The sequence below is a fragment of the Acanthochromis polyacanthus genome, chromosome 20, assembly GCF_021347895.1.
Source record: "Acanthochromis polyacanthus isolate Apoly-LR-REF ecotype Palm Island chromosome 20, KAUST_Apoly_ChrSc, whole genome shotgun sequence".
In the NCBI taxonomy this organism is placed as follows: domain Eukaryota; kingdom Metazoa; phylum Chordata; class Actinopteri; family Pomacentridae; genus Acanthochromis; species Acanthochromis polyacanthus.
Window position 1 is genome coordinate 27,114,546 of NC_067132.1, and position 26,820 is coordinate 27,141,365.

General features: G+C 42.1%; 1 protein-coding gene across 1 annotated transcript in view; it reads left to right on the top strand.

Moving 5' to 3' along the window:
* The window catches only part of drosha (drosha ribonuclease III), a 143,419-nt gene that overhangs the window by 60,607 nt on the left and 55,992 nt on the right, over positions 1-26,820 (top strand). The window contains exons 21-24 of the mRNA XM_051940495.1: positions 1,561-1,660; positions 4,935-5,037; positions 11,304-11,374; positions 25,827-25,871. Coding sequence (XP_051796455.1) covers positions 1,561-1,660; positions 4,935-5,037; positions 11,304-11,374; positions 25,827-25,871 — 319 coding nt within the window. The remainder of the gene's footprint in view (positions 1-1,560; positions 1,661-4,934; positions 5,038-11,303; positions 11,375-25,826; positions 25,872-26,820) is intronic.

Here is a 26,820-nt window from a genome sequence, read left to right on the forward strand (position 1 = left end):
GGGCCTTTAGCTAATCGTGTGTGTTGCTGTTTTGTCGGGAAAATTTACCAAATCTAAACCTAAAATCATAAGTTTTCTTTTGCAAAAATCATGTTATTCCACAAGTCCCCCATGCAAATTTGCCAAAAATAATGCGTTTTCATGTGTGGTGAGGCTGCAACAGCTACATTATTTTTTTTTCATTTGAACTGCAGGCAGTATTTACACAGAACAGATAGGAAGCAAGTATGAAACGTGTTATAATATAAGTAGTCATTTATTTATAGTATGTAGAGCCACCATTTTTCTCCACTGTTGGTAAGACCTGTTGGCTCTTCGGAAAGCGTTGATCATTGAGGTCCTGTAACTTCAGTATGCTACACTGAAGACATTTTTGGTTGTGCAGCTGCAGGTGCAGGACTCTATGTTGCAGTAAAAAAAAAAAGAGTAACAACAAAATAGCCCGCAGTGAGTGAAACTATGACCGAAACAAATAAAAAAAAAAAAAAACTGCTTTCAGGGCTCAAAAATGTCTCAAGTGCAGTATTACACAATTACTGTAAATTGTTGATTTGGTTTATTTATTTTATGGATATTGAAAAAACTTGCAATCAACACGTGCAAGAGTTTCTGCAAGTGCTCACAGGTTTTACCGATACTAAGATACTCATGACTTAAGTTGTCTTGTGTAGTGAGAATTGTAGTTTTCATTAGTGATTCTGCCACAAACAGTTTATTTCTGACTGGCTGACATTGAGAATAGAGTGATTTTAATGAAATATGATGGTTTGTTTTAAAGGTCTAAGCTCAAGGACCATTCGTAAAAGTTGAAAATCTGATCATTATTTCTGTTTTCTCAGTTTCTTGTTCTAATAAATAGTGTAATTTGGACGATGTTTTAAAGATGGAACCCCTTTCAAATCAGCTGGTCAGTTTTAAGGGTTCAGATTCGAAAATTGTTTCTTGTTGCTGTTAATTGTGATTTTGATGCAATGTTATTTCAAGCTTTTATTTTAATGAATGAACCATTCAGAATGTTGAAAATAAGATGATTCGTACGGTTTTAACAGTTTTTGGTTCTGATATATGGTGTCATTTAAAAAAAAACAGCACCACATATTGATCAGGTCTGGTGGCAGATTTCAAGCGTTCACATTTGAAATTTGTATTGAACAGTTGTTACTGCCGTTAATCGTGATTTGAATGATATAGCATGACTTTTAGCTTACATTTTAGCTAAAAACTATTTTAAAAGTTGAAAATGTGCAGATTGTGTCTTTGTTTATCAAGTCCAGAGGTGAATTTCAAAGGTTTAGATTTGAAAATTCTATCAAACAATTTCCTTTGAAGGCGGATATTGCCGTCATTTTATCACCCAGGCCAACATTCTCATTTTTGCTGCTTCCAAGGATGACTTTCAAGAGATGTGATGGTCATATTATGTTTTTGCCACTTTTACTGTTTGTTTTAAAGACTTTTCAGACGAGATGTGAACTACAAATCTCTTAAAAATGTGAAATCTGAGATCCAGTGGTTTCTTCTTCAACTGTTCCAATCTGTATTTCCTGTCTGCATCCACAGCGTCCACCTGTACTACCTGTTTCCCAGCCTGGAGGAGGGCGGCCTGGCCACATACAGAACAGCCATCGTGCAGAACCAGCACCTGGCCATGCTAGCGAAGGTAAACCAGCTTGCTCCAACTTGTAATGCCAAAAATGTTGCGAAATCTCTGAACTGACAGGACAACATGTCTGAGGCGGTGTTATTGTTTTCTGTCTTAACATTCAGACTTTGCTCCTTTCTAAGTGGGCGCTGGGGAAAAGAGTAATTTTGTCTCGCTGCCATCCTTAGCCGTTTTTTTTTCTTGTTTTTTTGCCCCCTCAGGTTTGTAATTGGAGTTAAAAGGTTGTTGTTTTGGAGGACTCGACTAGTGCGGCTGGGGTCCCTGTGGGCCCCTAGAGGTCTTCCTGAAACACTCTCTAGTTCCTGTTATCACTAGGCCCCCTCGCTTCCCTCCTCCTCCCTCTCGCTGGCAGCGTTGTAGAGCCAAGCCGCACTCACTGGCACGTTTGCAAAGAACACAACAATAATCGTCCCGTGATGTGGAGAAAGCAATTAAAAACTTCAATCTTTCATGTCGCTCCCCGCTGAATACAAAGATGCAGCCGCCCGAATCTGCATTAGCGCTGTGTAGCAGTTTGGCTTGTTTCAATTTGCCGCTCACGGTAAAGTGAGTGTGATACAGTGTTCAGCGTTGCCAAGTTGTTTACCAGGGCTCCTCTAAAGCCGTCTGCTCAAGAACACTCGCAATTATCTTTCAAAAAATATCTTCAGCGAGCAACGGCACAATCCGCCACTTCACTCGGAAGGCTTAAAAGTCAGAACGGGTTCCCTCTGAGTTGGAGTATTTATGAATTGAGATTTAATTTGTGTGTGCGCGCGCAATCACCGGGGGTGGGATACCACCAGCAGTTATCAGCCATAATTAAATAGCACCCTCACTGTTTTTTGTTGGGTTTTCGTCTGTGGTGCTCTGCCAGTAAAGTCAAGTTGGGCTAATTTTGGCTTGGCTCAGAGAAAAAGTTGCAGAAAGTTTCGCTGACCCACAGTCCCACACATTGCAGTGCTGATTTACATTAAATGCAACTTATGCAGATTATTATTTTTGACGCCTAACAGAACATAAAAGTTGAGCCCCAGTGTTGCATGTTTTCAGGCGAATCTTTTTAGTCTTAACCAACAACTAAAGTTTATTTGCTTTCATCAGGCCTTCACCAGTACTTGTTGTTGGATCAACCAAAGTTTAATGACTTAAAAACGCCTAAAACAAGTAAAAATGGAAACACAGTATTAAAGCAGCTAAGCAAATGGAACATTTTAATAATCCAAATGGGTAATTAATATATTAATATACAAGTAAATAGTGCAGCACACAATACAATAATTTCCTGATTATTTAATTAGGACAATTAAGCACCAAATTGTGCGTAGTCATGCCATATTTTGATTTATAGTGATTTTTTTATTTGATTAATAGCTTTCTTCTTTCTGGAAATTACATAAACAAGCAACAAAAGACAATAAGTCATTGTGTTAGAGATACTAATGTTAAATATGAGCTATTTCTGTCTCTATTTTAACAGTTTTTGCTCAACAAAAAATGCAGTAAAATGGGTAGATGCAGCTTCTGTATCGTTCCAAATGATCCCGGTAATTTCTACCTTGTTCTACAGCAGTATAATACAATATGCATTTATAATAGCTGATACCATAGTTCTTTACTCAATTGCAAGTCCTGGCTTGAACTTTAAAGCTTGGTGAGCTGCTGTTAAACTCCATCACTAAGAGAGCTGCCCATTGTGAATGCTCACAAAATGGAGGAAGCTATATCGCTACATCCAAGTGTTTTCAAGTGGCGACAATGAAAAGTATAATCAGAAAGTACAAGGAGTTCTACGCTGAAAAATCTCAAAGGGCTTGTTAGGAAGCCCAAAGTGGCCCTTGCACTGGAAAGAATGGTAAGAGTCATGAAGAGTCCAAAGATCAGGACCAAAACCGTACTGATTAATCTGAGCAGCATCTCAATCAGACACTGAACAAAGCTGGTGTCATCATCGCCAACCAAGGAGAACTCCATCTTTTCATGACAAACACCCAAAAGTTCACCCGGACAAAGAGGAAACAATTTGGTCATGAGTTCCGTGTTCGAATGAAATGAAAATGGAGATGTCTGGACAAAGGGATGGGGCTTTTGGCGTGAAAAGGAAAGAAGCTTTCAACTACTAGAACTCATCCCAAAAAGTCAAGTATGGAAGTTGGAATGTAACACTTTGGTGTGTGCTGTCCAAGAAAACAACATCGGACATTAAAATTCTGGAGGAAAGTTTCTGGAAGTCTGCAGAAAAACTTGTTCTTGGGTGGCACTGGACCTTCCAACAAGATGATGATCTTGAACATACACCTAGAAGGATTCAGAAATGGTGAAAAGACACCAATTTTTAAACATTTTAGAGTCCAGGACTGAATCCCATTGAGAATCTTTGGAAAAAGTGAAGACCAGATTGATGATAAGGAAGCCTTCAACCTTTAAGACTTAGAGATCGACCAAAATAAAATAGAAAATCTTTGTCATTGCGATTTGCAAAGGAATTGGTCATCCCATTTATCATTGATTATCCCAGTAAGGACTGCAGTAGATAGTTTGATTTTTATGATGACAAATAAAGAGTTTGCTGTTAATTTTTAATTTTTTTTTTTTTCCAAAACAACATAGAAATAGTTAAAAATGTGTCTAACCATTCCTAAAACAGTGTCCTTTTGACTTTTGTCACTTGTTTCTGTTATTTTCAGCCAGAAAATGCATATAAGTCAAATAAAAACTCATTATACATCAAAATTACATAAAATACATAAAAAAACAAGCCTTGTGTGAATACTTTTGGGTTAAACTGTGTTTGTAAGCTGATAAGTGTCAGCTCTGGATGCTGCAGCTCAAAGCCTGTTTCTCCTGTCGTGCATATTTACAGCTCTATTGTGAAAAGTAGCTTACTAGTGAAAGAGCCACTTTCCAGAGTGGACGGAAGGTCACCGCTGCACTATTTCACATTTTATCTTGGGATTATCTGGCGTGGCTCTGGTTGTGTGTGTTTTGTGTGCCAGTGTAATTTCGTGCGCACATGTGTGAACATCCTCCTCCCCGTTGCCGGCTTAGTGCATCATGCCACAGCTGGACAACACATGAGCACATCTGTCAGTGCCATGAAGTAGAACCTTTTCCAGCAAGGTCAGGCGATCTTTTTCCTTTCCCTCGAGTTTTTTTGGCCCTTTTTTTGTTTATTTAAGCCTTGTTTTCCATGTGTGGTGCACTACACCCCAAAAAGAATTAAAAAATATGCTATTACTTTTCTCAAGTGGCGGAGGACTGATATGAATGTGTGTTTTTGTTTTTTGTGCAGAAACTGGAGTTGGACCGCTTCATGCTCTACGCTCACGGACCGGATCTGTGTCGGGAATCGGACTTGCGACACGCCATGGCCAACTGCTTCGAGGCTCTTATCGGTGAGATCCCCCCCCCGTCGGGGTCGAGATAGGAGCGGGGATGACGGTTGAGAACAAAAAACAAAACAGAGGGATACATTTTGAGTGAACTAAATATGTAAATCTATTCCTAAAAGGCTAGATTTACATATGCTGAAAACAAATACCATCTCTCTGTTCTTATAAACACAACACAGAAATTAGCAGGAGGGGAGGAGGAGGGTTGCTTTAATGCTCTAGTTTTAGTCGAGTAGACTTGGATATTTTTATCGGCTTTATGCATAAATGTGTTTAATTCACCTGTCGACTTAAATTGAATCTCTTCATCGTGCAATTCAGGCTCAAATGAGTGCGTTAAGCTGCGTAAACAGCTGCACTGGATCTCCCATTAGGGCCCTGGAAGCATTACGCAGCTTTATCGATCTCAGGAGATGTTGTTTGACCTCTGGCCGGGCAGACAATCCCCCCGAGCCCTGCTCCGCTCTGCCTCGGCCACACCAAACACATGCACAGGCTCGCCATTCATCTCGCTAGCAGCTCCGTTTGTGCAGTGATTAGGATCCTGCAGCTGGAAGCCACACACTCAGACACGCTCGAAATACAAAAAAAAACCAGAACTCTTTGGTGGGGACCCTGTCTTCATCCAACCCCGTGGCTAAGCTTCACTCCTGGAGAGCTGCAGAGTCGGCAGCTTTCCTCGTCTTATCACCATCTTGATTGAACCAGTTCAGCCATCTCCGCACTCCCCCCGATGATAGATACAGAAAGTGGGTGGCTTTAAAGAGATCTTCCTCGCCTCCTCCCTCCCTCCTCGCCAGAAAAGAAGCAGCAGCAGCAGCACTCGACGAGCGGCAGGGGGAAAGTGCTGACTGGCACCGCGGCCCCCTGTTGGCCCCGGGGCCCCCATACTTGTAACGGGTTCATTATCGGCGGAGACAAAGTCGTAATCTATTCTGTCCCGTGGCTGTCGCCGCCTCATTGCCGCGCACATCCGAGGCCGCGACACCGCTCTCTAACTCCCCCCCTCCTCCCTCCTATCTCCTATCAACTTAATAAAAGTGATGAATAAACAGGGTTCCTGTTACAAAGGAACCTGTGAGAAAATTTGCTGTCAGAGAGCACCCTGTGGTGATGGGTTTTTGGATTCAAAAATATCACCCTCCTCCTCCTCCTTTCCACTTCCCAACTCGGCGCAGACACATGCTGAGGGGTACGTACACACAAATCCAAGACACTCAAAGTCGCTTGCATCGAGAATGCCGTCTGATGTTGCCTCTCTTCTCTCACCGAGCCTTTTGTCATCTTCATTTCGTTTTTTTTTTTTTAGCTCAAACGCCTCCTTTAAGACCTTGTTGTCGAGCAGTCTATCTGTCTCCACCCTCCCCTGTCTCCGACTTACTCTTTATGTCCCTTTGCGTGTCTCTGTCTCTCTCTGTTCTCCCCCCACTGTGATCTAGAGTTTGGGTGTTATTAAGTGAAAGATGTGCCACACAGATGATGAGTCATGCTGTCACTCTGTCATCTCCGCCTCCTCTTTCCTTCCTTCCTTCCTTGCTTCCTTCTTTCCTTCCTTCCTCCCTCACCCTCCCCCTCCCCCTCCCTCCCTCGCAACCCTTTGCGGCTCCCCCATCATCTTCTTGATCTCGGAGTCGTTCACACGTGCAGGATGCCACGCTGTCGCTTTCGCCGCTCCGTGTGACAGAGACGTCAAACCGCCACAAGCAGATGTGCAGATGTGTCGCCGTCTTGTTGTCTGAAGTTACCATCATTTATTGATTTATTATTTTTTTCTCCTCCTCCTCTCTCTTTAACATCCTGCACCGAATTCAAATGCCTCTCCTTCTTGCCGAAAAGCCATGATGGAATATGACACGCTCATAATATTTCCAAGGCCCCGGCAGATAGCTTCAACGGCTTACTATGCATGTTTTCTGACCTTTGTTTTATTTGTTTCTCTGCCACGGTGACCGTTGAACCTGGGCTGTGTTGGAAATGGCAGATAATCTCCTGCTTTGCATGGGCGAAGCTTTCTCTCCGCCGAGCCGAGAATGTGTCTATCTCCTAACCCTGAGGCAGGGCCATTCTGTAGCTCGAGACACGGAGAGGGAGAGAGAAAGGAAGAGGCAGAGAAGGAGGAGAATGGAGAGAAGAGCTGTGGAGGAATGGAAAGCAAAGGCATCTGCAATGCAAATAGGTGCCCTGCAACCCTGAATAATTCAAAGTGTTGAATAGAAATCTTGCTTTTCTGATCCCCTGTCATTAACTTCTGCCGGAGTGGGCCATTCTCATTTGGGCTCTTTTGGCCTGCGCACCTCCCTCCCATTCTGTACCACCTCCTCCCCTCTTAGTCCTCCCTCCGCCTCACCCTCTCCTTCTGTACTTTTGCTCCTGCCCACTTTACCTCTTTAGAAAAACCACTTTCTCCCTTTCCGCTTATTCGTAGGAAAACTCGTGCACGCCTGTTGCCCTCTCGTTTCCCTCTCAGGTCCTCTCTGCTGATAAGCCCACGTCGCTTCCTTCCTTCCTTCCTCACCCAAAAAGTGTTTGAAAAAGAAGCCAGAGAAGAAGAAAAGAAGGGCCCCACTCTGTTTTTTTTTATGGCCCTAATTTCCTTGTACAGTTGATCTGTGGATTATACGCTGCCAGCAGCCATGGGGGATACAGATGGTGAACCTTTGTGAGGCCCCTCTCTAAGCTCTTCCTATTAAAAGAACGGAGAGAAAGGATTATCTCTCACTTGCTGAATATCAGATTCATACACAATACACCCGGTGTATTCATTGAGTGAGTGCTGCTCCCTTTGTTAATTGCACTGCTGGAGTGGGTTTCTTCTTCTTCTTTTTTTGTTTCTCCATCTCACCCCTTCGCTCCAAGCCTCATTTTTTTTTTTTTTTGAAAACTAAGATGTTTGATGTTACGACGCACTCAGCCTGCTTTTGTCGAAAATTCTATTTTCATGTTTTGGTTTTTGTTTATTTTATTTATTTTTTTGCCGCCTTTAATGTGTTGCTTTTCCGTGTCCGTCTGCCGCTTCAGCCCCCATTGAGCCGAGAGGGAGCGGCTTAATATATTATTTGATGGATTAGAGCCTGAGCGTTTTTGAATAATTCATTCTAGGTTATTAATGTGACTGTCAGCCGCTGGTGTTTCATATGCCCCTGACTCTGGGTTTTTATTGGTCACTGAAAGCCCACAGACATTGGAATTCTATTCCTAAACATAACACTGTACAGTCGGCATGGCTGTCTGAATTAGACTTGTGACAGATGTGGAGATTCATCAGGGCCTGGCCTTCTCTGGCCATGACTGATCATCTCTACGCAGCGCCGGATGAAAACTTGCCTGGAGTTTGTACACCGCGCTCTCTCCTGATGTGTATCAAGTTTGCACGGTGACATTTTTAATTTATCAGTCGATGTATCTTGAGAAAACGTCGTCTCGGTGCAATGAACTGCGAGGCCTGAAATATTGAGTTATTTGTCAAAGTTGGTTTTCCAAAAATTTCAAACACATTCAATAAGGGATTTGGGTAAAAGAAACACAGATTTTACGCTATATTCAGATCCAATAAAATGATGTGGAACTCCAGTCCCAGATCAGTGTTATTGTGTTTTGTGGGAACTGATGGATCACGGTGCTCTTTTGTGCAAATCCGAATCCAGTGCTAGTTTTCATGTATATTCTAAGCAGGTGTGTCTGGGTTGCAGGCGTCCTGCGCTGGCAGGGTCGACTACTCGGCGGGCTGAATGTGCCGAGCTCTGAGACTGCAGAGTGATTTGGCCAGGGCATGACGCTACTGCAAGATGAGCTGTGGAGAGTTGCTAGCATATAATTGCCAGTTGAGCCGGCTGGGCGTCTTTGTGGGCCGAGTGTGTATTCAGGGCGTCAGCTGCAACTTTGCAGGCTGATGGGATGGACTGCGAAGCACGGATCTCCGTTTAATGATCGCGGCAAGTTGTGCGTTTGATTGGATTGCTGTGGGGCACACTTTTTGCACGGACAGCCTCCTTGTCAAGAATGTTCTCGCTAGACTTAACTGCATATCTTGGTTTCTTCATCCACAGGCCCTTTGATTGACACCAAAGGTGTTGCTTTGAGATTTTTAATACCTTTTTAAATCCCTGGCGGCTCTCCTGGTTTCTCCCTGCTTACCCCCACATTCTCCTGCCTCTTGGAAGAAGTTTTAAAAAATCTAATAAGAAGCAAAAAGTTTGAATTGCAGCCACTTTGAGGCCTCCATTTGGGGGAACTTTTCCAAATCTGCTGTGTCATCAGAACATGAAAAACATAAAAACTGCCTCCCAGCCCCACCCACACCCCCAGTGTTCACACACATGAATGCAATATGAGCGATTCAGTAGTTGAAAGACATTCAAAAGTCGGTCTTGAGAGGGAGTTCTTAGCCTCCCACAGCTGGTCTCCAGAGGAAACATCTGCTGCGTGGAGAACTGAGGTCCGCATTATGTTAAAAACCACAAATCTCAGTGCTGATGCTTAGTGGAAAACATCCTGTGAAGAACCGCTCCCGTCTCCAGAGCCTCCTGTGGTCAGCCTCAGCGAGACGTCCACCCCGTCATGCCAAGATTACAGGGGTTTAGTTAGATACACATCTGCGAGTGGTTTCGTGGCTTGCTGCACTGATGGACGCGATGAAGGCTGTGAAGTTCATAGGTAGTGATTTATAACCGTATTGTGTTGGGATTTTGAATAGTCATAAGCAATGCAGGAAATTACTTTCAGTCTAATGGCCACGGTGGCTGCTGCCCTCCAACGTTACAAGCTACTTTCATTATTTCGCCACTCAACTGGATTTTTATATTAGTAAAGGGGGGCCTCCAAATGAATGAGAGTCTGCTTCTTGCCAAAGTGGCTGCTGGGTGAGACAAAGTTGTCAGGCTTAATCAAATTTTACGAACATTTGGGCAACGGCTGTGAGTAATTTCCCATTCTGTTTAGAAGTAAAGGGCATGAAAGGCGGATAGAGCGGGAGTGCATTTGTGTTTGTCTTTGTTCGAGGTGGTTTGTTTGTATTTCTTTATGGTTTCGCTTATGTCGGCTGCATCCTCGCCGTGTGCGTGCGTGTATGTGTGTAAATGGCCTGTTAGCCATCTGAAAGCAGTTTCCCTCCCCAGATGATGAATCCCTCATATGTTTTTGATGTAGTCCATGAAAGCAGTTTGCGCATTTAGACTTGCGACCGCACCGCGCCCCATTTCCACCGGCTCATTTATGCACATAATAAAAACCGCTGCACGATTGTATACCCAATTTGCCAGGTGGTTATTGCTTTCTAAATTGAATGAGCCACCCTAAGTGTGATGGTTGGAAGTTGTATGCAGCTTAAAGGCACGATGATAGTTCCACTGATTTTCGTGGAAACAGTAGAAGAGCAAAACAACACAAGGCACAAAAGGAGGGTTGACTTGTGAAAAGGAGCCGACTGCTGCAGCAGAATGAGCTGGAGAGGCTGCATATCATTCCCATAGAGAGGGAAATTTGGAATACTTGTCTTGTTCTTCGCTTGCTGTGACAGCAGCCTTACGCATTCTGGGACCAATCTTCTATCAAATTTCTCCCTTTGTCCTGCTTCTTTTGTGTGTTGGTGTATGCGCATGCTGTGTGAATTTTTTTGAAGGTGGATTCAGCGGACATCTGCACAGATAAGTCATGTTTCTGTGTGTGGGCGAGCGACAAAGAGGACATTATACTTTTGTCCACGCTGTCGGTGAATGGGTTTGAACATGAAGTACACATGTGGGCTTGTATGTGTTTGTCAAGTCTTTTCATAACTGAGCGCGTAACTCAAGTTTGAGGTTGCCGTGACCTCAGCCTCCTCTGTCTTCAGCGTGGTGATGCAACCAACCCTTCCTCCCTTTCTCCTTCCTCCTCCTCCTTTTGCTCTCCGACAAGTGGGAGGTGGATCTGTGCGGGAAGCCCGAGGTCATTTCACCGTCAAAAAGCAATAAAAATGCACTCCTACTTTTAATAAAGCAATTATAACTCATTGCCGAGTTCAATTAATTTTAAGTTTTCCATTAGGAGAGAAGTCTGAAATTGCCTCAGAATTGCTAGAATTTTTTTTTACGCCAGTGATGCACGGGTGCTTTGCTGCTTTTCACACCAAGTCTGTGTTGGTTAGGTGATAATTTCACATGCTGCAGAGAGTATCTGGCACAGTTTCCAACAAATACGCATTTGCACATACGTTTGAACGAGCTTCACTGTGTTGGATTTGCATTCATTCATCCTTACTGTTGTTTTGCCATGTTTTTTTTTGTTTCTTTCAGGCGCTGTGTATTTGGAAGGAGGCTTGGAAGAGGCCAGGCTGCTCTTTGGTAGACTGCTTTTCAACAGCGAGGTAACGGACAAAATTTAAGATAAGATAATCCTTTATTGATCCCACAGCGGTGAAATATGTTACATTACAGCAGCCAAGGGAATAGTGCAAACATGTGGGGAGCATCAGTAGAAATATAAACAACAGTAAATTTACACAAGTGCTGTTGATGTCGCACAGATTGCATCATTAGTTCACAGTACAGATATTGCACAGATTATTTAATTTGAAGCAAATACTGATATTGCACAGTTTACTTTATGAGTAGAACTTACCAGGACTGCACAGGTTGTATTGGCAGAGCACAAATGATTTCATTAGTAGAAAGTACATATTTTGCAAAGATTCTATCATCTTTTGTGGATCGAAATGAGGGATTTTTGCACTGGCTCTGTTGACATTGCACTGTTTCCTTTATGTGTGATGTTGCACAGATTCTTCAATGAGCACAAAACACCAATACTGTCCAGATTCTGTTGATTTTGCACTGATTCTATTGATGGTGCATAGGGTTTTTCGTGGGCTTCTGTCGATGTGACACAGGTTCTTTCATGAGTAGAAACTACTGATTTTGTACAGATTCTATTCATAATGCACAGATTCTGACATAAGCAGAAAATATAGATGTTGCACAAATTCTTTCATGAATCGAAATGACTGTTTTTGCACGGGTTTTGTTGGTATTGCGCAGGTTCTTTCAGTAGAAAATCCAGATTTTGCAAGGATTGTATAGATTTTGCACAGCTACTGCACAGTTTCTTTCATCAGTAGAACATCTGCTATTCTACTGAAGTTGCACAGGTGTCTTTCAATAAGTTGAATATACTGATTTTGTGCAGTTTTCTTCGTGATCTTTTATTGATGTGGCACAGATTCTTTCATGAGTAGAAACTACTGATTTTGTACAGGTTCTGTTGATGTTTCGTTGGTTGTTTCATGAAGAGAAAAGCCTAAGTTTGCACAGACTCTACTGATGTTGTGCAGGTTTATTTTAATAACTTGTCTGTTGATTCTCAGTCATCCAAGTCGTGGTAATCGTAGGAGCTTCAGTAGAAATCAACTCGACTTCTTTTGTAGGTTCTTGAAGATCTTTCACCTTCATCCAAGAGGCTTTTTCATTTACAGAATTGATGATCACTCCAGCTCACATGGCTAATGGCCTGTTGATAAAATATGAGATTTGCGCAGTTTTTTTTTGGTGATTTCATGTGTCGAAAATACTGAGTTTGCACAGAGAGCTTCAGTAGAAATCAACTGGACTTTTCTTGTAGGTTCTTGAAGACGTTTCACTTTCAACCAAAAGGCTTCTTCAGTTCTGGCTAATGAAGAGTTACAGAATGTATAGTCACTCGAGCCCACGTGGCTGATGGCCTCTTAATAGAATATGATGATTTTGCAAGTTAGGAAATATGAATTACGAACATGTTTTTTTCGTGAGCTTCTATTTATGTGACACAGATTGTTTCATGACTAGAAACTACTTACTATGTACGGATTCTGTTGATCATCCAAGTTCTTCATGAGTAAAAAATGCTAACGTTGTGCAGACTCTATTTTAAGTAGAGAATGCTAACTTTGCACAGGTGCTACTGATATTCTACAGGTGCTTTCATGTGTAGAAAGCATTGAATTTGCACAGATTTTATTGATGTTGCACAGATTGTTTGAGTGGAAAATACTGCTTTTGCACAGGTTCTGTAGATGTTGCACCGGTTCTTTTATGTGTAAAAAAAAATATGGGTTCTCCACAGATTCTGTTATGTTCTCAAATACTGATTTTGCACAGATTATATTGATTCTTGTAAGTGGAAAATACCGATATTGTACAGGTTCTATTGATGCTTCGCAGATTTATTCATGAGTAGGAAAGTACTGCTTTGGTCTTTTATATGTAGAAGAAACTGGCATTATACAAACTGCTTTAAATGTCCAAAATATTCAGAATGAACAAGGATGTGAATGTGAATTTGTCTGATTCCTGCCCTTTGCCTCTCTGTGGTTTTATGTACGGGATGCGTGTTTGGATGTGTGTCTTTATTTTTCAGTCGCACAGCTAAGCCGCAGACACGCTAGATGAGATTTTCGTGTTCCGATCTGCAGCACCGTCTCTTTTATTCGCTTAAACCCACACGTTGCATGTTTTGGCAGCGTGGCTACACATTGCATGACTGTGAGGCCTAGCCAGCCCCAGAACCAGAGATCTCACAAAATCTCGCTTTATCCTGCAGTACTTTTGACTAGCTGCTTATTGTGTGTACGCTGATATGCACAAAGACGAAACAATAAGCCTGAGAAAAATGAAGATCTGGATGAAGCCGTGGCAGCGAAAACAGCCTGAGCGTGGCTTGCATATTTTGGAAAACGAACTGGAGGTGTGGAACAGTGTGGTTTGCCAGTCTTGAGCGGGACACCTGCTATTGTTTGCGAGTGTGTGTGTGTGTGTGAGATCAGCAGGCATGAATAATTGATGAATGAATCACTATTTGCATTTATCTTGGAGAGAAATGTTATGAATCAATTAAACGACTTGCAGCTCGCCTCGTACAGAGCAGCAGGCTCGCTTCTAATTGGCTATTGAGGTTGTTTGTCTGAGATTCAGTTGGCGACTCCCACACACTACATGACACGCAGAAATCTATCAAACATGTTTGATCACTTGTCTTTGAGGAGCCAGATCAGAGACTTTAGGACTAAATCTTTCAAAACCTCTCACCACAAAAAAGCCGGGGAAGATTATCACCATGTACACACTTTAATCATTGTTTCTTTGTATAATCACTTATTTATTTGTATTATTCTCCTTGGGGTTCAAGAGCAATAATGCAATGCTACGTTCCAAGCTTTTCCCTTTTTGTGTGCAGTATTTCATTTTAGTTGACGAAACATTCGGCCTTGATCCCCGTGTTCAGTCAAATTTACGGAGTCACTTCTATACTTTGAGGCCGGCCATTGTATTTGGCTGCCGTGCGTAGAGTATTTGTTTCTATGTGGAAAGATGAAGCGTCCTTGGTTCAGTTTTAGTGTCGTCCTCTGGCCGTGAGCATCGACGGGAGTAGTCAAGCTAAATGTCATGATGTTGAGGTCTTTATTTGTATGATGACGCATTCCCTTATAAAAATACATTGTCGGGGCCTGCAGAACAGATGTGGACGGAAAAATGTATTCTAATCTAATGTCCCTATTGTGTAGAGCAGTGCAGAAGCTGCTCTGTTGAAGCTGAGGATCAAGACTGCTTTAATCCTCCAAACTGGAGGCTGTTTCTGCGCGTTTTTCAATGCAACATAAAGTCCTGCAACGCTATGGAAACGGCACAACCAAGGCTGGAAGCAGAAAGAACTCAAGAATGTCTTCTGTGTAGTACAGCACAGTTATAATGCCGTAAATTCAGCAAAAGAAAGAAACTGAAGTTGAATTTGTATTACTTATTTACAGAAATTGCCCACAAATGTTGCTGATACTGGAAAATACACCATGCTGAATTAGGGCTGGGCGATAAATTGAATTAATTCGAATCATTCACCTTTTTAAAGCCTGACGATTTGAAAATTTGCCAAATCGTGAAATCAAGGCGAACTTAAATATATAACAATAGAGATTCTTCTTCTGCCTTTCACGAGTTGTGCACTGGCGTTTGCTTCCGCCTCTCATCTCCTTCCGCCAAAACACTCACATCCCCGTCATGGCGGACAGAACAGCAGACGAAGAGTTGGTCGCGAGAAAAGGGCCTCATGTTACATCGATTATATGGAAGTGGTTCGGCTTTGACAAGACTGACACAGAGCAAACTACAGTCATGTGCAAGGTTTGCAAAAGTACTGTGAAAACGAAGAGTAGCAGCACAACTAACCTCTTTCAGCACCTCCGGCAGAGGCATCCTACAGAATGGGAAGAGTGCCCGCAGTTACGGGAATGGCTAGCACTAGCCATAGCAAACAGACCGCAAAGAAACAACAAAAATCGATTAATATCGTAATCGTCCAAAATGACTAAAAAAAATTGAGATTTTATTTTTTGGCCATACTGCCCAGCCCTATGTTGAATGTATCTTCCAACAGCATGCTGACAACTTGCGCATTTGTATGCTCTTTTTTGAGATATGCTACATTTATTTAATTGATCAAGTATGCTGTGTTTTGCTCTTTATCTCCAACTTCTTCATACCTCCTTGGATTTGTTGAAGCACAGCCAGCAATATAACCGAATGTTCATCGAATTTGTGTCCCGTGACTGTTGGTGGCAGCTTCTCAGTTGTGCTGATGTGCGCAAGTTCTTAGTTTTTTACGGACTCTGCTGGATACTGGTATTTTTTGATGTATTGTAAAGTGACACATGTAGAATAAAGCGATTTTAATGAAATATCACGATTGTATGTTTAGATTTGGTTGATTTTCTTGATAAAACTCCAGGTCAGACATGATTAGCTTGATGACTGAATGGAAAATGTGAAGATTCTTTCTGTTTTCACAGTTTCTGGCACTAAAAATGATGCCCTCCTTGCGATTTATTGCTAAGATGGCTGCCCTTTTAAACCTGCTGGTCAGTTCTGAGGGTTAAAATCTGCAGTCAATGCATTGGTAAAAAGAAACAGACCAATGCAAACATGTCTTCAAATGTAAATAAAATCTCTCCCTGATTGTCTTGCTGTTGGTATCATCATCTGTAAAGGTTTAAAGAGCTGAGAGAAGAGTTAAGTATTTTTATGATAGAACTTCCAGTAATATACGTCAAAGTTTTGGACAAAAGCAACCCAACATAAGAATCAGTATGACAACAGATGCAAATAGTTACAGCTTATATTGTGGTCAATGAAAGCACTCTGTTTAATATAATAAGAGCTATAAAAACTTCATCATAGAATCCTTTGATTAAAGGGGAATAAGGACATTCACCCTCACAGGCAAAACTAGACAGGAGTTAAACCATTCAACACTTCAGTAATCACCAAGATCTTAAAATCCATTCAGAAGTCCAACAGAAGCCTGTAAGGATGGTCAGATGGGGATTTGTGATCCGTATTCTTTGTTCTACTTAAAAGTAAAAGACTTCAGACTCTTGAATCTGAAGAAGGTGAGTGCGAGCGTTACAGCTTATGCAAGAACACATGGAACAAAGAGCAATAAAACCCAACAAAACAACTTTCTTCACATCTAATATGGACAAAGAAGATGAATTAGCCCACTGTACATGACCTTCAAATTATAATTGCAATAAATAAGTCTGTTCTTTTCCAGATAAACCTTAAAGATAACCATCTCCTAATTGCGACCAGGCGACTGTGCACAGAAAACAGAACCGTTTGAAGACTAGAATAAATAGAGCCACCATGACCCTGAGATCTTTTACCATTAGCTTTATTCTACAAGTGTTGTTTTAAAAATTCACCCAAAATAAACAGTTTGCACCAGATTCTGTTAAAAAAACAAATGAAAAAATAAATTATGCGCTCCTCCGTATAACTGAGAAGTCATGAGTGAATTAAGTTTGAGTGGCACAAGTATAAAACCCAATTATAGAGATTGAGAGGAAAATAAAACATACTACAGCAATAAAATAAATGCGACATGGCTCCAAAATGCAATACAGAGCAGCAAGATGTCAGGAGGTTGGTGGAAGATACATTCAGCATGGTGAAACACCTTTATGGAGTTGATCAACAAAACACTTGTCTGCAAAGATTGTAAAAAATGTAGGTGCTAAAATATCTATAATATGTAGAGTCACTGTTTTTCTTTCTAGTATTGGTACAAAAATGACATACATATTGATTTTATTTTTTCTTTTTAATTTTGTAAGATGGATAACCAGAGAAATTAAACTTTTGCTTTTTCAATGATTTATGGTGCACAGAAGACATCTTTCAGTTCTCTCTATTTAAGGTTGAACTTTGGATTCAAAAAGCTAAGGAATGTCACACAAAGTGAAATACACCTAAATCAGGTCAATATTTGTTTTAAGCACCCTTTACTTTTTAAACCTGCACCAGTTCTCCTTGGCACACTCACTCTCAGCTTTTTCAAGGTACTTGGCAGGCGGGTTGTTGAACTTGCCACAGTTCTTCTGTGGATTCAGTCTGTCTCAGTTTCTTCTGTCTCTTCTTGTAATCCCAGACTGACTCCATGGTATAGAGATCAGGGCTCTGTGGGGGCTATACCATCTGTTGCAGGACTCCTTGTTCTTTTTTTGTGGCAGAAGATGACACTTTGTGACCCCGGCTGTACATTTGGACTCATTGTCCTGCTGCACAATGAAACTGGGAGTTATCAGAATCCTCCCTTATGGATATGAAGCTGCAGCACCTAAAGATTTTGCACGGCACTGTGTGTCTAAATAGCAGGCTCCATGTATGGGAAGGTGTTAGTTTAGATTGACAGAAAATGTTGTGAAGAGTTGGGGAAACCTGAAAAAAAATATTCTTCAAAGGGGGCTTGTGTCAGCTTTTCACTGCAGTCCGCCTTGCACTACAAAAACCCTCTGCAGCGTATTATAGTAAATAATAAAACTGGCCTCGGTTCAGACAGTTCACACACCTCGGTTCGGTTGCATGTGACTGAAATTCCCAAGAAAAGCTGAGCGATTTTCAACTTTCGGTTCAAAAGTTTTCGAGGGACTGAAATAGCGTGGCTTGTCACCCCCTGCTGAATCCTCCTGATGGCTGCTCTGTCATACAAAGCTGAGAGGAGACAGATGGACGTGGACCAGAAAGCCAAACGCCAGCCGGGTGGCTTGATGGGTTTCGGTTGCGGGGGACCGTAGAGATGGACAGACAGAGGGCGAGATAAATTTCTACGGTCCGCAGAACCACAAGGATCCTTCTGTATTTTTAGCTTAACGCCTCAGAATGGGTCTTCACACAGCACATTACTGAACTAATGAGATGCAGTGCAAAACTTCAGGTCTCTACATTTTCCTTCTATCACACTCGGGAAGGTTTTACCGCTCCTATTTGTCGGCGCGGTATTCCATTCACACATGGGTGATCAGTCCCATAGCTTTTCCCTCTGCACGCTGTCTGATGACTCTCCTCTTGTTTTCTCTCTTTCCTTTCCCATTCTCTTTTCTCTTTCTCTCTCTCTCGACACTCCAGGATGTCATTACCCCCACAGATGTTTCACTGCAGTCCTCTTATGACAAAGTCAAAACAAAAGCTCCACAACTCCGGAGGTAAAATTCAGAAGTGACTACGTAAAACAAAGCATGCATGTAATTTCCACCTTCAAGACCTAGTCAAACAAACAGTGTCCCCAGTTTTTTTTTTCCTTCTTTCTTTCCTCCTCCTTCTCCTCCCTCTGTCTCTGTTATTCCGTAATTGGTATGGCATTCATGGCTGGAGCGCAACAGTTATTTCCGTCCCCTTGTTTTTCTCTCAACACATCACCTTTGCTGGCACTGGTTTCCAAACAACAGGGCTCTTGCCGGGGATGGAATCCAGCTTCATTGCACACAGAAGCCCGCAGGAAACAATAGATGCTAATTTGCTAATGACATTACTGTGGAGGTTATTAAAGCATCAGCAGAGAGGCAGGAAGCGTTTTCTTCGGGGTGGGGAGCTGCTCGATTGCTCCCAACCTGGACTCAACAGCAGTGCAATATTTCTGGGGAGAGATGCTGATGCCACTGCTCTGTCCTGAGGGAGGCGTCTCTTTTGAGAAGCAATCACCATAATGATCTCACCAGTCGCCCGCGGGCTCATCTGTTGGATTTTTTATTAACACTGCCGCGCACACAAGTATGCGCCGAACATGACAAAGGTTGCTGTGACAACTGAGATGGTCAGCATGAGATCATAACTTCCTCTTACCTTCCTCACTTCTGGGTGCGGTGCCAAAAAGGGTTTTAGAGCGACTTGATTTCAGCTGACTCAAGCGGCGATGGCAAACTGTTAGAATTTTTCAAGCCTTTCTCCCCATTTTGACATTGTTAACAGCACTTTTATGTATTCTGAATTGAGTGGCTTTGCAAAAAATGACAATAAATCAGCTTTTAAGTGTATTTGATGAGCATGACTTGCTCTGATATTATGTCTGGTCTCTTGGTACACCAGTAGAGTGTGCTAGGCCTACATGCTCACACAGGTGAAAAGGCTGCCTGACAACTCCCTCCATATTAAGGCCGCCTTACTGGCTTGCAGCTGCACTGACCCCTGTTTCTGTTACTTGGATTCGAGCTAGTTCTTTCTGCACAAACACTGATTATTATGTAGTTTGTGTTCCTTTTGTAAAGAAGGCCCGATGCATCACGTGTCACTCTTTACCTCTTCCACTCGACTATGTCCCTCCATTGTCTGTGCAATTTTTATGTTTTGTCCTGCAGCTAGTTTTTCCAGTGTGTGAATGAGAGTATGTGCACTTTCACAACCATGTCCTTGGTTTGCTAAGAGCTCGGAGAACGAATGCATTCGCTCATTCACAGGCCATTTTCCATTCACATACACTACTCTGCCCACACTCACAGGAACTGTAAAAGGTGTACTCTTCACCTCAACCATAAACTGTGATGCACTTCAACAGAGAATCAACACTGCTTTAAAGGCACAATGATAAGACATGCTAATATAATGACCTTATTTTCCGACTCCAAACCATACAAATTTGAATTCTTATTTTGCATTTAATCCTTTTCAGGTGATTCGTGTTTGTGCAATGAGGTTAAGTGTGATCTCTGATGATTATAACCTTACATTAAAATTAGTTTTTGCCGCAGTAAACATTTAACAATTTGTTTATGGTCTCAGCTGGTAGTTTCAAGTAGGTTATGTTTGTGGACATGGCCTCCTGGTGATTGACGGATTGCTACCGTATCACAGCGCAAAGTGTTCTAGATACATCTGGTTTCAAAAGATCAAGACGGTGATGGTTATTTTCCCAACTTAAACCTCGAAAGTGGTAGTCACAATAATGTCACAACTGCTATGTCCATCTTTTATATACAGTTTGTTGGCAGGGTAACGGAAATTATTCAAATTAACCTAAAAAGAAACTTGCAAAGAGTAAAATGTGACATCACCATCACACCATGATCCTCCAGTGTCTCCAAACTCCACAACTGCAACCTACTCGTAGTGTCCAGATGTACGAGGTGTCAAGTGACATATGGCCAAGATAAAGGTGCCACCGAACAGATTTAAGGTTTTATGGCCATGTGAAAGTAAGTCTTGTTGGAGAAGATGGATGGGTCCATGGCTGGATCACTAATGGACACAAGGAATCACTTTGATTCAAGGTGGAGGAGGGGTACTTACAGGTGCTGCTACCATGAAAGATGAGCCAGTTGGAGCTTTTTAGATTGAAGATCAACCCCCAAACCTTCTGCCAGTTTGTAAATGATACTTTCTTCAAACAGCGGTACAAGAAGTGGCTTTAATAGGGCCTTTATGCAGGGCAATGATCAATCCTATGCATATAGCGAGCTGGCAAAGACCTCAAAGATGAGTAAATAATGATTAGATCTCCTTCCTCACCTGACGAAATTGGTTCCTTCTCAAACGTGACAATTACATTGATAAAAGCAACACACCTTATTCAACAACATTTTGAAATTTTGTTAGCTGTGTTTCCATTACACATTTTTATGGGCATTTTGAAACATGGCATTACCAAAAGCTAATGGAAGCTGCAAAAAAGACATTGTTGATTTGTGCAGTTAAAGTTTAAAAGTAAAGGTTGCTCGTGGTGGTTTTTGGCCTTTTTGAAAAACAGGGCATTTAAGTCACGACTGATCAGCTATTTACCCTTCCTTCATTGTCTGGAAACATGGATGATACCAGCTGATACGACAGAATATTACAATTCCTCAAGACTTGCATCCATTGTTTTCATATAGCTAGCCAAAAGATTTGTTTCTTTGAGGTTTTTTAGTTGGTGGTCTGTTTATTGTAACCATATGTAATGTAGCATATACCACCACCTAATGATGACATGACTAAAACTAGTGTATTGACCCCCAGGTGGTTAATACAAACAAGCCAAATTGAAGTGTTTTTTTAAATTTTGTTTTTGTTGTAAGGCTTGCTTAGTTATAGGAACATGGCTCTGACAGACTCCTGGCATGGAAGGGTTGTGGCAGGTATTGGAAAGAAAGGCTATGCTGGTCCTCTTTGAAAGAATAACTTCAACTTTTGTGATTGAAAACAATTCCTGAGGATTCCAATCCGTTTTTCTCTAGTAGATGGACCAATTTCTGTTCATAACTTGTTTCTTTCTTTCTTGTTTCTTCAAGGTTATTTAGTGGTTTTGTTTCCAGCCTCAACCTTCAGACGACACCATGCAACCTTGCTTATTTGCGCTTTTCTCTTCCTGTTTTTTGTCACATTTAAATGTTCACTTCACAATTGTATAGAAGCATTTATGAAACATCCATTTGTGAAAGGCTTGTGGCACTTACTGAAAAGAAAAGCGGCTTTATTAGTCTGAGTATTTCGGAAATACTAGAAATGTTTGTGCTACTTAATACACTTTAAAAATGGAGAATAAACAGACAAGTTGGGAAGAATCCTTTTGGTGCTTTGGTTGAACACTTTTATATCCCCCTTCGAAAGATAAAACTCACCCTTCCTTTGTTAAATGTTCAGGTTTGAAGTTCTGTGGATCGACAGGGATCCCAAGGAATACAGTTTGCCTAGTGATAGTGCACACAGTGTACTTTCCCCCATATTTGGAAGATCACCTTGACCACTCGCCGACAGAAGCCTCCATTTTGGACACGGTGCTGCTTTTATGTTGGTATCGATCAGCCACGCTATCTCTTATTGATCTCCCTGCTGCACTACTATGTTTGATGGATTGATTGGCAGCCTGTAGCTAGAGACCAATTTGTCAGGGAGCACTGGACCTTGTCAGAGAAGAGCACCATTATGTCCCAATCATGGGATGGCCAACAGTCCCCTGGGCTGTGGGGGTGGACTGTTTGTGTGTGTGGGTTGAGGGTATAGTGGTGTTTGACTATTCACGGTTGGCTTGCGAGGCCCCGAGTATGTGCAAGACTGAGCTTGTGCCTCAATTCCCCCTGTGGGTTGGAGCAGCGCTGATGGAGACCCACCTCAAAACAGGCGATTTCTCTCTCATTTCGCCTTTAATTTCAGCTGTCATCATCACGGGTAGGCCACTGACACTCAAATAAACATGTTTGCATATGAGGTTTTTTCTCCCCCGTTTGTAGCACCAGAGTTATATCCTCCAAATGGCTGTGATTCAGCTGCTGCACATGATGATTTGTGCCCCCAGTAATTATACCTTCCTTGTGCTTGGAGAGACAGAGAGAGCAGGGAGAGGAGAAAAAAAACTTGTTGTTATTCTTAAATCCCCACTCGATGCCGGCTTAATCATTGTCTGCCTTGTCTTTGGAATGGCTGTAATTGAAACATTAGCTGTTCGGGTCTATATACAGCGTGTGGGCGGATCATGTGCGCCCTGTGGATGGATTTTAATCATAAGCCTCGATCACAAGCAGAAGCAACTTGTATGTACTTCACTTCTGTCTTTTTTTTTTTTTTTTTGCTTCTTTTTCATGTTTTTTTTCTCCCGTCTTATCTTTTCCATTTCCCACATGCCTGCATGCATGTGCCATTTCATCCCTTTCATGTCTACTTTACGGTAAAATGGTGTGAAAACAAGCGATCCATTAGCCACTATCGACGTCCTTTAAGCGGTGCCGTCCTCACGTGCGTGCCGACCCGATACCTTCTAGTGCTTTCCAACTCTGGTCGCAGGCCAAGGAGACAAGCAACCCGAAAAAGGAAGCATTCACTCTATTGACCACTTTTCATGAATTTTTCATCGGCCGCTCAAGGCGATGGGTTGCCAGCTGGTTGGGTTTGAGGAGACGATGCGTCCATTTGATGCTGCTGACCACACACAACCCCCCCTCCCTGTGGGCTAACGCCGCATTTTAAAGGTTTATCTCCTTGAACCTTTTAAACACCTGAGTGATACTGTACTTTAGAGGCCCTCTCCACATCTCTATCACCACTATGACTCACCCAACATTAGACCCCAGGCCCAAAGCTGCCTCTGGCTGGCGTTGTCCTTAGCAACAACTTGAGCCAGAGCTCGCTCTCTCTCTCTCTCTCTCTCTCTCTCTCTCTCTCTCTCTCTCTCTCTCTCTCTCTCTCTCTCTCTCTCTCTCTCTCTCTCTCGCTGTCTCTCCCCCCCTCCCCCCTCTCTCTCTGCTGTATATCTTTCAGCCGGTGTCTCTCGACCGATTCGATCCTGTGCAGTTACCTCAGAGCAGGGTTGAGGAAACATGTTGATCTTGCACATATTTCTCTCCACAGGCAGGGCAGGCAAAAGTCCAGCGCTGTCAGTGTGTTGTCTCCAGAGACAGCACACCTCTCAAAGCTAAATCCCACCCGCCGACCCCCTCCCTCCTCCACCACCTGCAGCACCCCCCAGCTCAAATCCCCATCTCGACCCCGCCGCCTAACTCCGCAGCGGGTGGTCGATATACAGACCTCTGGGTCTGAAAATGAGATGCTGACTCATTTGCAGTTATTTCGCCGCCCCCCTATCGGGCCTGCTGATGGCACCTGAAAGCACTTGGACTAAAGAGTCCGGTGTTCCCGACATAGAGCCATCTGTGGCGCACTGCTACAGTCATTTATTTTTTATTTTTTATTTGGCTGCCCAGAACCATAAATAACAAAAATCTGTATTATTTACTTTTGATGTGGTCTGGTATCAGTGAAGTAAAAGGTGTTTTTTGGTGGCTCTAATGTCCTTTCTGATGGAAATTTTACAGCAGCAGATATAATGATTGAATGTGTGTCACGTAGAAAGAGGTTGCTGAGATTGGCAAAGCTAATTTAGGGCAACTCTGCAAAGCATTTTAGCATCACACACAAAGATAGCAACGAGCTGGTGAACGTAAATGAGCATTTGTCAGGTCAAGAGTAAAATGCAGACTGAGCGTTGGAACAAAGGGTGATTTATTGAGCATACATTCTTTAGCATGTGAGCAACATGGCTACAAATAGAGGCTGACTTGGCTTCTTTTTGGCGGAATGTTTAGCTATATAAGCTGTTAAATTCAATATGTTTTCTATTATAGATACGGTTAAGAAAATGTCTCTAGTTGACATCTGCATTGTTAGTTCTTTTTAATTAATGTGCACTGAGAGATTGAACTTTAAATGATACACACATATTTTTTTTAGATTATTGGATCTGCTTGTCCAATATTGTTGATTCTGAATCAGTGACCGTGAGAGATAACAGTTAAACTTTCAGGCTTTTATCTTCAATAGTTCCGGAGATATTGTTGTTCAAACATCCTCAAATTTCAATGTGCAATAAAAACTTGCTGAAAATAAGTGTTTCGGGCAAACTATGTGATGTATTCATTTAAACTTTTACAGCTAAAAAAGAAATTCAAGCAACTGCTTATCAGTTATTAGAAGTAACTGAAACCCTGCAGAAAGAGTGAAAGTGATTGATTTAAAATGTGCACTAAAGTTCTGCTCCCACTTATTTCTGCACAGATTTATATTTTTATAAGCAGCAGTTTAATGCAAAAGTGCAGAAAGAAAATGTTAATGAATAGTTTTTCTAGTTCTGGTTGGATGTGAAAATGTATGAGCATCCTTCACGGCTTTGTATTGACAAAACATTGTCATTTTTTATATTGTGCAAAAAGAAACTGCAATTTTTCAGCTCCATGTTGTTTTTGCTCCATTGTTTTTGCTGTGGTGATGTTTCAGTCTGTATGTATCGGACACGGAGTCTCTAACTTTAAATTAGTAAAATGTCAAAGTTGTGTTTACATCTTGTCAGCAACAAAGTTAATAGGAGCTCAGAGAGTGTTGCTCCTCATTAAGTAAACTCATTGTTTTTTTTTTATCTCGGGCAAAATTAATGGCATTAAAAAGGCTCGAATAGACACAAACTCTGTTGCCTGTTAACCTGCACATCTACACAAATCAGTAGTTGTAAGAGAAATCTTCAGGGTGTCTTTTTCCCCTCAACTACAGGAAAAAACAAATATTTATTGCGAGTACTACATTATAAAAAAAGGTGTGCGAGGTGAAACTCAACAAATTAAATATTCATGTAGAATTCTCTTTCAAGCTGAATCTTGTTAATTGGCGATGCAAACAAGTGTTTTGGTACCTGTGGAGGGAGGAGAAATTACACATGTCCACCTGTAGGAAGAGAATGCAATCTCTCATCTACCAAGAAAATTGTTTTTTAAGCATTTATTTAATTTTTTGTTGTTGTGGCTGAGTGGAAAGCTGCAGCAAGTCTCCGGTTCGATTCCCGACTGGCCCAACCTTCACTGAAGTGTCACTTTTCTGCTTTTCCTGTTTCTTTCCACCCACTGTCACCATCTAATAAAGGCAAAAAAAACAGATTTATTATTTATCGCCATGTTTATTTGCTCTGCTTGTGTTGTCGGAATTCTATTCATTAACATGGATGACCCTCATTTCGAGGGGAAATGCAGCAATTTCTTTCCTCTGACTCTGTGTTTTCTGTCTTCACAGGACCTGCGGGAGGTCTGGCTCAACTACCCACCGCACCCCCTGCAGGTTGGTCCCGATACATTTCATTATTGATGTGTATTTTGTCTGGGTGCCTCTCATTAAAACTCACCTCACCCCTATGACAGAAAGCATTCTACCATCTTTGAAGTAGTCCAACCTAAATGTATTTTTCTCTTCCTTGTGATTGAGTTGAGGTGGGCAAGCTACTTTGCCGGAGGCTGACTGAGTTCTTTACAGCTGTCACAAGGCCCCCGGTAGCCTTGCACTAGTCTCCATTGTTCTGCTCCCGTGTCTCTCCATTTTGGGTCGAGTCCCTAATCCGCTTTTTCATTTCCTTCAGCCTCTCTTTCGTCTACACATATCCGCCGCAACATCCCCTCCGTTCCTTCTTCGTCATCTCGCCGTTTTTCACTCACTCATTCGCTCGGCGCCGTCTCGCCACTCTTCGCGCGATCTGCCCAGAAACGTTGAACATGTCAACAGTGTTTGTTTGAAATTAGGATTTGGGAGAAGAGATCAAAGATGCCATAACAGGATTACAGTCCCGAATCACATGGGGCCTCCAGGGACCGTCAGGCATCCTTTCCTCTGATGTGTTTGCGAGAAGGGGAAAGTGTTTCTTTGTGCGTCTGCCGAGACTCGTCTTTAAAGCGCTTTATTCTCTCACATCTCACTCGCATGTGCAGGGGTGTTGTTGCGTTCTTCCATGTACAATTTTACATATCCACGTTTGGCAAAAGGAAAAAAAAACACGTGTGTATATATATATATATATATATATATATATATATACACACACCCCCTGTCAAAAGTTTTAGGACAGGTTCTAATTTATTTGAATGAGAAAGTGTCCTAAAACTTTTGACAGGGGGTGTACATATGTGTGTCTATTTGTGTTTTCTTTGCCTCCTCGCTACTGTGCTTTTCATGCTCCACAGAGAGCCTTGGAATTAACCCAGCAGTCTGTTTTTCCTGGTGAGGCCTCAGCGACGGG